The sequence below is a fragment of the Camelus dromedarius genome, chromosome 5 (genome assembly GCF_036321535.1).
Source record: "Camelus dromedarius isolate mCamDro1 chromosome 5, mCamDro1.pat, whole genome shotgun sequence".
In the NCBI taxonomy this organism is placed as follows: domain Eukaryota; kingdom Metazoa; phylum Chordata; class Mammalia; order Artiodactyla; family Camelidae; genus Camelus; species Camelus dromedarius.
The window spans coordinates 7,421,065-7,434,132 of record NC_087440.1 but is presented as its reverse complement, the minus strand read 5'-3'; the positions used below and the strand labels follow the sequence as shown (position 1 = coordinate 7,434,132).

Here is a 13,068-nt window from a genome sequence, read left to right as displayed (position 1 = left end):
ATATGTGACAGTGTTTGACTTACAGGACGAGGCCACGAGACACTGGGGCTTCCTCCTTGCTCTCCCATGGATCGCTCACTCTAGGGTGAGTCAGCTGCTATGTCACGAGGACACTCAAGCAGACCTATGGAGAGGTACACGTGGTGAGGATGAGGCTTCCTGCTAACAATCAGTGAGAGACTGAGGACTTCCTCCACCACCACCACCACCACCACCACCACCACGAGTGAGCTTTCTTGGAAGCAGATGCTCTACCCTAGGCAAACCTTCAGATGACTGCAGCCCCAGTCAACAGCTTGAGTGCAACTTTATGAGAGACCTTGAGCCAGGGGCACCCAGCTAAGCTGCCTCCAGACTCCTGACCCACAGAAACTCTGAGATAATAATTATTTGTGGTTTAATTTAACTAGCTAAGTTTTGGGGTAATTTATTATTCAGCAATAAGAGCACACCCGGACCCAGAATCCAAGGAATAGAAATGCTGAGAGAAAATGAACATTGTAAGTGAGCTCTCTTCCCCTGTAATCGCACCCCTCCTCGTACTTTCTCACTAAGTGACATTGTTACTTACCCGGTGTCCCAAATGAGAAGCCTGGAAGCCATATATGACTCTCCCTAACAACTGTATCACCAAGTTACCTTTCTTTTCTCCTATCACCTGAGCCCATCCCTACTCTTACTGTTCTAACTCAGGGCCTTTACCATTTCTCAGTTACTACAACACAGCTTTCCAACTTTTCTCCTTCCCTACAGTCTTTCCCAGCTCCGTTCCATTGTCTGGACTAATGCCAAGAAGGTTAAAAAAAAAAAAAAAAAGTACCTGATCATGTTATTTATTTTTACTAAAAGTCAGTACTGTTTCCTACATTGCCCAGGACAAAATTCAAATGCTACAGCATGGCACGTGTGCCCCTTTCCTACAGCTTCTGTCATCTCCCATGTTCACAGCCTACAGTCTGGCCATCTTTCACCTTTGCACATGCTGCTTTCTTTCTGCATGGAAGATCTTTCATTCTCTCCTTATAGCACTTACTCATTTTTCAAAGACTCATCGCAAGGTTTATCTCAGAAACCGTTCCTTAATTATCAAGTCCAGGTTAGATGACCTTCTTATATTACTTTATTACTTATCACATAGATCACTACTGTGCCTTCCACTAGAATGTAAGCTCCTAGGGAAAAAAATCTATCCTCGATATCTAAACATTCATTTATTCGTACATCCAACTTTTATCAGTAAGCAACTATACAACAGATATTGTCTTAGGTGTTTGTTACATAACAGTGAACAAAACAAATATATATTATCCTTGTACAGCTTGTAGTCTATTCGAGAAGACAGTAAGTCAAATGAACAAATACTGTGATATGTGAAAAAAGAATGTTATGAGTAACTGTGGGGACCTGCTTTAGATTACATAGCACACAGATGCACTCAAACATTTAGTGAATGAAGTATTTATACCTTCTCCACAGAGGTATAAGTGGCCCAGGCTCATCATACTCTTGCCAACACTGGGTCTGCTTTTTTTTTTTTTTAAATATTTGCTCATACTGTCAACACCATATTATTGTTTATACATTCTCAATACTAAAAATTAAGAAAAAGAACACAAGATCCAATATACATTAGAAAAAAGAAGCTTGATTCAGCACAAGTAGAAAACTAAGACTGGCTTTATATATATTATCAGGGTTTCTCAAATAAATGGCTAAGATAATTTCAAAATAACCACTTGCAAGATCACATTTTACTAAAAAGGAACAGTAAAAAAATGAAAGCCAAGTCTCTCCAGTATTCAGAAGTCTGAAGCAATCATTGTCTAGCTTTTTTAAAAGAGCAAATTCCAAGGGAATCCCTGCATCTCCCTTGCTTCACTGCCAAGTGATTCACAACTGAAATATTTCTGGGAAATGTGGGTACGTGACAAAATTATAAAAAGAAAAAAAGCACAAACCATCAAGTCCACTGAAAACAAAGCTCAATATTTTAAAAAGGGAATGAAAGGATGAGGAAATTATATATTAAAATAAATTTAAAGATTTTACAATAATTACTCATTAATTAAAAAAATATTTTATAAACAACCAAGAAAATCAAAACTCGGTAGTAAAAAAATACTTACTAGTTTCTTATAATAGTTGAGAAAGTTTCGAGGACTAATGTCTTATATTAATATAAAAATGCATAAAAAATTCCAAAAACAAAGCAAATACCGCCTTGGATTACAAAGTTTGTATTTTACAAATGATGCACGTGTTCGGTGCACATTAAAGAGGAATTAAAAAATTAAGTCCATCCCTTCTTAAGTCCAAATTTGCTCCAATAACATTAATTGATCATGCCCTTTTCCAAATTCACCTCCGTGGTCCTGAAAAATTTAAATTATCCACAATAATTGAATTGAATCTTTGCAGATGAGAAAAACACAGCATCTGTTTTACCACACATTAGTCTTATCAGTTGAAACATGAGATATGTTGAGAAAATATACTCAGCTCTTTGCTTTTAGTAATGTATTTCAACACTCAGCCTGGATTTGTGACAAGAGACAGAGGCATTCCTCAACAAACCTGTTCAACCACAAAAGTTTTTGTTTTTTTTTTTTAAACAAACTGATGGTTGCCCAACAAAAAAGTGTTAACTTACTTGTATATTTTCAGAGGCAGAGGGTTTTTTATTTTTGGCTTCTGCAATGGAATTTCACCAAATTTTTAAAGGTACTAACTTCATTAACCTGCAACAATCATCATTTTAAAGTAGTATATAAAAACTGTCATAATGGGTCAGAAATAAGGTTTACTTAACTCAAAATTATCTCTGACAGCAGTAAGATTTAACCTTTCGAGTCAATCTCAACAGACTGGCAATACAACTCAAATTATTAACATAATATATAATGATAAATATTGCTCTTTAAAAAAGCAAATTATTTTCCTATTTACAATTTTTGGAAAAGGTCTACTACAAAAATATTTTCTTCTCTATACTTCCCTGCCATGATAATGTTAAAATGTATCTAGAATCTCATCGAACGTCAGGTGTTAAGAGCACAACATTCTGTTTTGGGTGGAATACTGCTTCCCATCGCCAACATGTTTTTTCAAGGCACTCTAAGAACTCCCAAGGACACTAAAAGAAAAATGTTCTCTTTGCCCCTCAAACTCTTCTAAACTGAACACTGTTATAACTGGCTTTTCTTTGTTTTCTATGGTTATAACTGGCTTTTCTTCATTTTCCAGGGCTTAAGTTATTTTTCTTTTACTTGGAGCCACTCCTTCATTTTCAACTTGCTGAGCAGGCAGGCTTTTGGTTTCCATGGAAACTGAATTCCTGCGGCTGCGGGTAGGCATTCTTGTTCCACCAATCTAAGAGATAAAGCAAAGAACAGGATGGAATAACATATTTACAACATACCTTAATACAGTCAACTCTGTATTATTTACACATGGACTAATTAACTTGCAAATGGCCCTTTATACATTTTTAATCTCTAGTCACTTGTTGCTTCTAAGTAAGCTTTAATCTGACACAGTTTTAAAGTACTAAATTTCCAAACAACAGTCAGGGAAGGGGATAAATCAGAGTAGATGGAGAGAAGTGAAGAGGAAAACCGCTCTTCATTGTTAAATTTGGAAGAGTCTGAAATGCTAAATGAGAAAATGAGGGAATGACAGGCCTTTTGATCAATTTGCTTAGAAAAATCAAGCTGAAGAGGAGGAGAAAAGAGAAATGAAAAACAGTAAGGGAGAGGAAGGAAATACAAGAAGTAGGTCAGGGGTGGTAAAGAAGGAGAGGAAATTAAAAATGGAGAAGGAGATAAAGAGTAAGTAAAACAAAAGAGTCCAAAAGAGAAGAAGGAAAAAAAGAACAAATGTGAAAGGAAGGGAAAAGAAAAGAACTCAATTTCAAAGGAAAATTGAGGAGCTGAAAGAGAAGAGCAAGAAAAAGATAAAGAAAAGGGAGAAGGGAAAATTGAAGGAGACCGCGGAGAATGGAAAAGAGGAAGGAGGACGAAGGGGGAAGAAACTGTCGGGGTGCTGGTTCTACCTTAACATCTACTCTTTCTCAGCACAAGCTGCTGCTCCCTCCTGCTTTCCAGCTCACACAGTCCAGGGAAGAAAGAGTATATTCTTAGGACGTAATCCCTAGCTAATTGTAGTCCTGGAAATGCTGTCATCCCCTGGCCACTGAGAGAGCATAAAGTTTTAAATGGGGTAATGGAAAAACCTAGGCTTTGCGGAGAAGGACCAACGCTGTACAGCCTGAAACCATTTCCCTGGAACCTGTCCATAACTGCTTCTATCTTCTCTAGTGACCTTGCACCCTTTCCATTCCTTCACACCTTGTCCAGTGCACTCCAGACCTGGAAGCAAGATGTAATTCCAACCATATTCATTTCTCATGTTCCTTATACAACAGAAGTATTACCAAGTAGCTCCAAGGGGCCACTGGCTCACTAAGAATGAATCAAACTTCAGCTTCCCTCACCTAATCTCTTGTCTCTTTAGGGGCATTTCTTGGTGTACAATTAGATGACTGAAAAAGACAAACCTGAGTTGGGATTTGAGTCTGCCAGTTTGTCTGTCTGAATCTGATGAAGTTCTGTAACAGACTGATTGGAAAACTGCTGTGATTTTTAGATCATCTTATCCCTCCCCACTCAGTTGGTATTTACTATAAAAGTATACTGATCACACTAATTGTATCTACTATATTGTTGAAGAAAGCAAGCATTCTGACCCTTTCATTGAGAGATCATGTGTGTGTGTGCACATGGGTGTGTTATGTGTAATCCACGTTGATTACAGAAGCTGTGGAAGGAGAAAACAGACAGGCACAGGGCCACCGCAGGAGGGCTCGAGTGGGAAGAAGTCAGGAGCAGCACAGGAAGCAGGTGGGTCCTCCCATTACGCTCTGCTTGATGGAGCAGGAGGCGGACACAGGCCATACTGGGGTATCCCTCAGGGTCAGCGCCTAAGGCACTGGACAAGGATGAGGTCTGAGTTCAGTAGACTAGGGACTAAGGAATTGTGTTAGAGGCAGAGACCCCTGTTACATGAGTTTTTAGATCAGGAAGTACGTAGATGATTTCTGTTTCAAATATCTTACTTTCTCAGAGTTCCTAAAGCTGTGGTCTTTTCCTTTGCTGCTAAAGCTGGAATCCTTATCTGTGTTTAGCCTGTTTGGACTAGAAGGTCCCATTCCTAAGGCCTTGCTAGGAAGCAGTATGGGAGAAAGATGGGGTATTCCCACCAAATGCAGAGCTAGACTGTAGGGAGGTATGTAAGAGATCACCAAAAACTTACGATGGACTTGGTAAAACATTAAACTATGCACTGGTTATCTGGTGTTCTACTGGACCTAATGCTAGGCTGTACAACAACCTGGTCCCAGATAATCTCACCAACTATCTGTCCCTGGAGTGAATGAATGAGGCATCTTAAAAAACAGAAATCAACAAATGCTCAGTGTATACATAATTAAGTTGTTTAACTTTTTGTGGCTAAACCCTGAACATACAGAATTGTGTCAAGATACTAAACAGCTCATTTTCACTAAAAAGGAAAAAGCCAGTCTTGTATAGAATTAAATGTTATAGGTGAAACTATAATCAGAGCTGCTAAATTAAAAGGAAATCATTCTCCCAGAAATAACATAAATACTTCAAAAATAGTTTTCAATTATTATTTTTAACTCAAGAAATTGTTGTCTTTGGAGGTTATAAAATAACTAACTCTCTCCATTCTTTCATTTGCCCCAATTGGTTAAACACATTTATATGTTTTCCTGGCCAAAGTTAACTGAGACTATGAAAGAAGTTGTCACTTCTAAAAAGGTCCTCCCAATAACAACATGAGGGTGGAGAAGTGAAAAATATAAATAATTCCTGTAAACTATAAAACCACTGTAAATTAGAGAAAAATCCTTATTATTTGCTTTCTAGCTATTTCTCAAAAGGACTTGAGGACATTTAGATTAATTTAATGTAACATAGAAAGAAAAAAAAGAACAGAAACTATCCACTGGATATACAAATGGTACATGTTCTGGGGGCAAACATATTAAGAAGGGTCTAGAACTCAGACAGTAATTCTGACTCAAAGATTTTTTGCACCGGGGAAGGAAAATACACTGTGCTACTATTTACTGAACACCCAGATTCATCTGTAGAAAATAAAACTTCTCCTTTAACTAAACCCAAACTGGAACTTCTTACATGATGTAAAGAATGAGTGGCATGGTAAAGAGTATCTCCAGCTGTGGCTTTAAAAGAAGTTTCAGATAGAGAAATATCATTCAACTGGTATTCTGGGAAAGATTCCATAAAGAAAATAATACTAATTATAACTAAAATACTGAGTTATAAAATACTTAACAAGACACAATCTAGTCCTTAACATTTTATTGTACTTTTAATAAGGCACTGCATTCATGAATTACTAATACTTGTTTTTATATTTTTCCATATCCTACTTATCAATTTTTAATTGTACCATCATAATTTTATTGTAGGTATTCTTCTGCAAATTGCCTCAAATATTTAATGAAATGAAACAGTATACAGTATACATAAATAAAAACTGCAAAAAATTGCAAAACTCTGCTTTTCATAGGAACACAGGGATTTAACTATGTGGTTGCCTTCTCCGTGCCCTCACCGGGCAAGCTAACAGGATTTTCTTCAGTTGACTTACTTATAAACCTGACAAAAATACAAAGTTTCACTGACACGATGACTGGGCTCAGCAAAGCATATAACTTCATCTATCCTTCCTAAAGATACAGCTTTCAGAATGGCACTGTGATTGACATGGCAAATGTGGACATCAGGCTGAGATACTGTACAGTCAGTGAAACAGATTAATAATAAACAGTGGAACATGTAATTTCAAAAAAGTCTTACCTTTTGTTGTGTTGTGGGACCTAGTGATTTAGGCGGAAAAGTACAAGGTATTCTTCCATGATGGATATGATATGGCAGTAGGAGGCTGGGATCCAAGGGGACCCAGGGCACTGAGAGACTAGAGGGTACACCAGGAAGGCTGCAATGTGTTTTATGCAAATTGTATGCTGTCCTAGTAACTTTTCCATCAGAGGTCTTGTAGATCAGGAGTGAAGAATCTTCTGCTGCATGAGACAACAAGTAGGAACCCTCCTGCAAACTAAATCCACACAGTGAAACTCAACTCACTGGGTCCCTGTGTCAGTTTCAGTAACACTTTATTAATCATGATCTATCGGTAAAATTGAAAACAATTATAGGAATGCGAGACCACTCCTAAAAATACTTTTATGACCAAGTAAAATAAGAGTCTTTTAAACTATTTTCATGCTTTTCAGCAACTAATTTTAATTTTTTCCAAAGTTCAGGATCTGCAATTATTTTCCTCCCACTGTTATGTCAGTTTCTAAGTGTTCAGTAACTTAATGGGAAACAAATAGTCTGCCTACGTCTCTCATCCAGGGACAACACATACCGAAAAGCATTTTATGAGGACATATACATACCATTCCTAGCCACAGCATTTAAACTGATTATAACAAACACTGCATCTACTTTGCATCTACTACTAGGTGAATAGAGATAGAAAAGTGCATGTGACAGATTCACTGCACTGAGAAGTTTAAATAAAGCGACAGAAACAGTCGATGGAACAGTCACAGCACAACAAAAGGGGCTGTCAGAGTAAGAGGAACCACACCAGTTAATAGATACTGAGCGCTCATCGCGAGCTAATGACTGCTATACTGCTTACATCCATTCTGTCATTAAATCCTCTACAACAAACCTTCAAGGCATAATATTAATTATTAGCCCCATATCAGAGATAAACAGACATCACAGATGCTAAGTAATTTGCCCAAAGTTCTGAGTGCAGGACTTGGACATAAACCTTGGCAGCCAAAAACCACAGCTATACTGTTAATTATGATCCCCTACTGACACAATAATCAGTTCTGTCAAACATCAGATCTACATTTTCCCTCTCTCCTTAGAAAGCTTTAAGGAATTCAGTGTATTAACACAGAGAGGTAAAAGGATATGATGAACATACTGTGCTTTTCTGGGATTTCATACTTGTTTGGCTCAAAGGTGCTGAGGAGAACATCAGTCCTTTCCCACAAAGTATCATTAAAAATAAGGACTAGTCATACTTACAGGGATTCTTCCTCAAACCTGGTAAGTTACATTTTCATTCATTTATTCAAACAGAAGAGTAACAGGTGTTCACAAAAGAGGCTCAGAGAATTATTCTTATCATTTTCCCCCAATTACTTTCATATTTCCATATAAAGAAATTAATAATAATTAATTTGACAGTAGGAAGAAGTAACATTTCAAAGATTGAGTTTTTATCAGTGGAAACATTATATTTTAACTACCTTCAGTAAAAATGAAAAAAGCTTTGTTTTACAGAGAAGAATGAGCCTCAGAGGGAGATGTGACTGTGAGAGAGGTGAGAGTGACGTGACGTAAAGAGGACTCAACTTGCTTCTGAAACTCTGAAGAGGGAGGAAAGGAAGAGGGCCAAAAGCCAAGGAATGCAAGTGGCCTCCAGAGTATACAAAAGTCAAGTAAACAGACCACACCCAGAGCCTACAGAAAAGAAGGCAGAAAAATCACACCTTGATTCTAGCCCAAAAAGACCCCCGTTCGGCTCCTGACTCACAGAACTACAAGTTAATAAACTCATGTTGTTTTACATTAATTTTGTGGCAATTTGTTACAGCTTCAGTAGAAAACTAAGATAACGATAATAAAATGTTAAAAAGAACCTGGCGAATTTCATGTTTAAGCACTGTACTTCACATGAAGAATCAAATGTATCAAGTAAAAATCCTGCTCCAGACTCACAGAATCTCAGAAGTGAAAAGTACCTAGGAAATCACTTAACTCAACACCATCATTTCATAAATTAAGGAATCTATCTAGTTGTACAGTAAGTTAAGCTGGAGAGTTAAAACTTGGAGATTTTTGACTTTTAGTTCAAACTCTTGAATTGTTTTTTAGTTTATCTTTTGTTAAGGGTATATATAACAGAAGGAACACGCTAGTTCACATAATGAAATGGTTTAATAAATGATCAGGTGGGGAATCTATATTCTAAGGTTTTCTATGGACCTAATGGCTCTTGATGACTAGCTCTATGGTACTTCCTCATCCCGAAAATGTAAACAGTATAGCTACGGAAGGCTGAATAATGTTCCCCAAGGACGTCCACATCCTGTCTCCAAAACTCATGAATGTTACCCTTCAGAGGCTTTGCAAATGCAATTAAGGATGCGATGTGATAATGAAAGCAGAGATGTGAGCGATGTACTCTGAAGATGGAGTAGAGGGCCACAGGTCAAGAAATACAGGTAGTTTTCCAACGAAAATATACAGATGCCCAACATCACTAATCATCAGGGAAATTCAAATCAAAACCACAATAAGATACCACTTCACACCTGGCAGAACGGCTATCATCAAAAAGACAATAAATAACAAGTGCTGGGGAGGATATGGAGAAAAGGGAACCCATGGGTACTGCTGGTGGAATTATAAATTGGTGCAGTCACTATGGCAAACAGCACGGATTTTCCTCAAAAAATTTAAAATAGAACTGTTATATCATCCAACAATTCCATTCCTGGGTATTTATCTGAAGAGTACAAAAACATTCATTCAAAAAGATAAATGCACACCAATGTTCACCACAGTATTATTTACAATAACCAAGATGGAAGCAAGGTAAGTGTCCACTGATAGATAAATGGATAAAGAAGATGTGATACACATATATTATGGAATATTACTCAGTGATAAAAAGTGAAATCTTGCTATTTGCAACAATATAGATGGATCTAAAGGGTATTTAGACAAATATCATATGACCTCACTTGTATGTAGAATCTGAAAAACAAAACAAACAAAACAAAAACAGACTTACAGAAACAGAAAACAAAAAGGTAGTTGCTACTGGAGGGTGGTGTGTGGGGGAGAAATAGGCAAAGGGGATTTAAGAGGTACAAACCTCCAGTTTTAAAATTCATAAGCCACAAGGATGTAATATACAGCATAAATAATATGATTAATAATATTGTTGTAACTTTGTATGGGGACAGATGGTTACTGACTTACTGTGATCATTTCATGATGTATGCAAATGTCAAATCATTATGCAGTACACCTGAAACGAACATAATACTGTACACCAACTGCCTTTCAATTGAAAAAGAATAGAAATATAGGTAGCCACTAAAACTGAAAATCAATAAACAGAAACGATTATTCCCTCAAAGCTTCCGGGAGGAGCCAGCTCTGCTGACACAAGTTTAGATCAGTGAAAACTGACTGCAGATACTGACCTCCTTTTTAAGCTACTAAGTTTGTGGTAATTTGTTACAGCGGCAATAGAAAACCATTACAATAACCTTATAGAAAAAGGTAACTGTAAGCTCATTAAAGCCAAATACTATTATATTACCTTATTTATATTTTCACAATTTCAACTCTGACACAATAGAATAAATCTTGTATTCTAGGTTATTTCCTATTTATTGCTAACAACATCTAAGAAAATGAGACATATCAATGCAAAATGTCCAAAAAATACTTACCTACTTAGTTTCCTTAGAATGTGTTGGAGGATGTTAAATAAACTTGAAATCCTATTAAACAGAAGAAATTCATGTAAAATTAAGTGACAAAATAGCTTACTCTTAATAATTATGCCTCCTCATGAAATGTCCTCAATAACAAAAGAAAACAACAGATGAAATATGTAAAACCCAGAATAACGATATTTATTTATAATTTGATTCAACTACAGTATTTGCCTAATTTTTGCCATTTTTTAATTTCTCCTCAAAATCATAAAGTATTTGGTTTGTGGGAGTACAGCAGTTGTAAAGAGATAATTATTTTTAAAATGTTTAGAAATCTTCAGCAGAACTAATCTGCAGAAGAGTTTGCCTTTTAAATATGGTAGTGGTGAACTCCAAAGAAACTGAAAGGTACTTTAAAAGAATAAAGGGAAATGAAATATAACATACTGATTTAGTATCTTTTCTAGACCTAAACTCACTGCCTTTATTATTTATTTAAAAATGGTTTTCACTGGTGGATGTAGGGCATGCAGTGAGCAATGTATGGAAAAGCTTTCCTATTCACATAAATAAATAAAAAGCTACCCCTCAAAAGAAGCAGTTCTTATAATGAAGCAGATGCTTAAGTATAAGCAGAGAATTCAAGTTTGAAGTCGGATCCTTCAAACACTGTGACAAGCCCCAAAAGTGGAACTATGCAACTAATAAAAGTCAGAACAACTCCCCACCCTCAGTGGTAAAACAAACATATTAACTACCAAGGTTGTTACTCCAGGTCAGCTGCGTGCTCTGGGGAAAGTCAGTCTCAGTCCCAGTTTCCTCATACATAAAATAGAGATAAAACTAACACCAGTCCTTCCTGGAAAGCTGTGAGATGCAAATTAAATTCATCTCAATCTGATGTACAGTAATGCTTGGTAGAAGGGCAGATTTTTAAAAGTCATGATGTCAGTCCTGAGAGCTAACAGTCTGACTGTCCTATCTTCCCATCCCTAAAAAGGGCTGAGATGTATGCTCCCTTACACCTCCAAGATGTAGGCTATCGTATTCTTCTAGCCTCCTTTGTATTAAGTAAAAATACTGGTGCCAGTCTACAGCCATACCACCCTGAACACACCCAATCTCGTCTGAAATACTGGTGCCACTAGTATATTTTCTTGGGAGAGAGAAAAGATTAATGTGAAATGGATCACAAATGGGGTCAGGGGAAGTGTACAACAGGATTAAAAGTCTTGAAAATAAATAATTTAAACTTAACCAATATATTTAGAGATAAATGAAAATTAGTGATCATACTATTGAGTTTTAAAATTTCCACTACAAATTAAAGTTTCTTACTTGAGTGCTGAAAGTTTTTCTTTCAATTCTTCTGAGGTAATTTCTTCTAGCAGGAAAAGCTTTGAAGTAAATGCATCAATATGTCCTAAAATAAAATATCAAACTTAAAAAGAACTATGGTGTTTAAAAAACAAAAAAACAAGTTATCTAGTCTCTTTAAAAATATTTTTACAAAACTGTAATAACTATAAAGGGACTTTATATTCTAAAAAGAGACAAAATTCACATTTTATTAAGTTTATTAAGTAAAGCTGTATTTTAAAATAACATAAAAGTCAGATTATAAAAGAAATATGTATTACTTCCAAAATATTCACTGAATCTAGAAAAGTTTACAGAGATCCACACCCAAAAAATCATCTCTAACCCATAATTTAAGAATAACAACTGTTAAAAGAGGGGTTGTTCTAATTCTTATTAAAGTTGCATTTCTATGAAAATTAAAATTTTAGAGAAATATGTACCTATTATTAAAGCAAGTGGATAAAGTCAAGTTTATAGTTAGGCCATGTGCTGCAAATTCCTAACACAGACTTAAAGATAGAAATTAGATTATAAAAATCTGGCTTAATCATTCACTGTAGCCAAGATACGGAAATAACCTAATGCCCATCAATGGATGTCTGAATAAAGATATGATACATACACACACACACACACTCACACGATGGAATATTATTCACCCATAAGGAAAAAAGGAAATCCTGCTATCTGCAACAACCCAATGGACCTTTAGGGCATTATGCTAAGTGAAATAAGTCAGAGAGAGAGAGACAGAAATACTGCGTGGAATCACGAGGAATCTGGGGGGAAAAAAGTCAAACTTACAGAAACACAGGAGAAAAGTGGTTCGCAGGGGTTCGGGGGCTAAAAGAGTAAAAACTTTCAGCTGAAAGGATGAATAACGTCTGTGGATCTAATGTATAACATGGTGACTATAGTTAATAATACAGTCCTGCATAACTGAAATACGATAGGGGAGTAGAACTTAAATGTTCTCATCAAAAAAAGAAAGAAAAAAAAAATACATGAGGTGAAGGACGTGTTAATTTACCTAAATGGGAGGAATCCTTTTACAATACATATGTATATCAAATCATGATGCACACTTTAAATATCTTACAATTTTATTA

The 13,068-nt window shown here is 36.2% G+C and overlaps 1 protein-coding gene across 3 annotated transcripts in view; it reads right to left on the bottom strand.

The window, feature by feature from the left end:
- Nucleotides 1-1,102: 1,102 nt before the first annotated feature.
- ICE2 (interactor of little elongation complex ELL subunit 2) overlaps nt 1,103-13,068 on the bottom strand; it is a 61,572-nt gene continuing 49,606 nt past the window's right edge. For all 3 annotated transcript variants that reach the window (XM_031452963.2, XM_064485549.1, XM_031452962.2), the window contains 4 exons: nt 11,936-12,020; nt 10,610-10,660; nt 6,909-7,167; nt 1,103-3,369 (listed from right to left, as the gene is read on the bottom strand). In XM_031452963.2, coding sequence (XP_031308823.2) covers nt 3,247-3,369; nt 6,909-7,167; nt 10,610-10,660; nt 11,936-12,020 — 518 coding nt within the window. In that variant the 3' untranslated portion in view covers nt 1,103-3,246. The remainder of the gene's footprint in view (nt 3,370-6,908; nt 7,168-10,609; nt 10,661-11,935; nt 12,021-13,068) is intronic.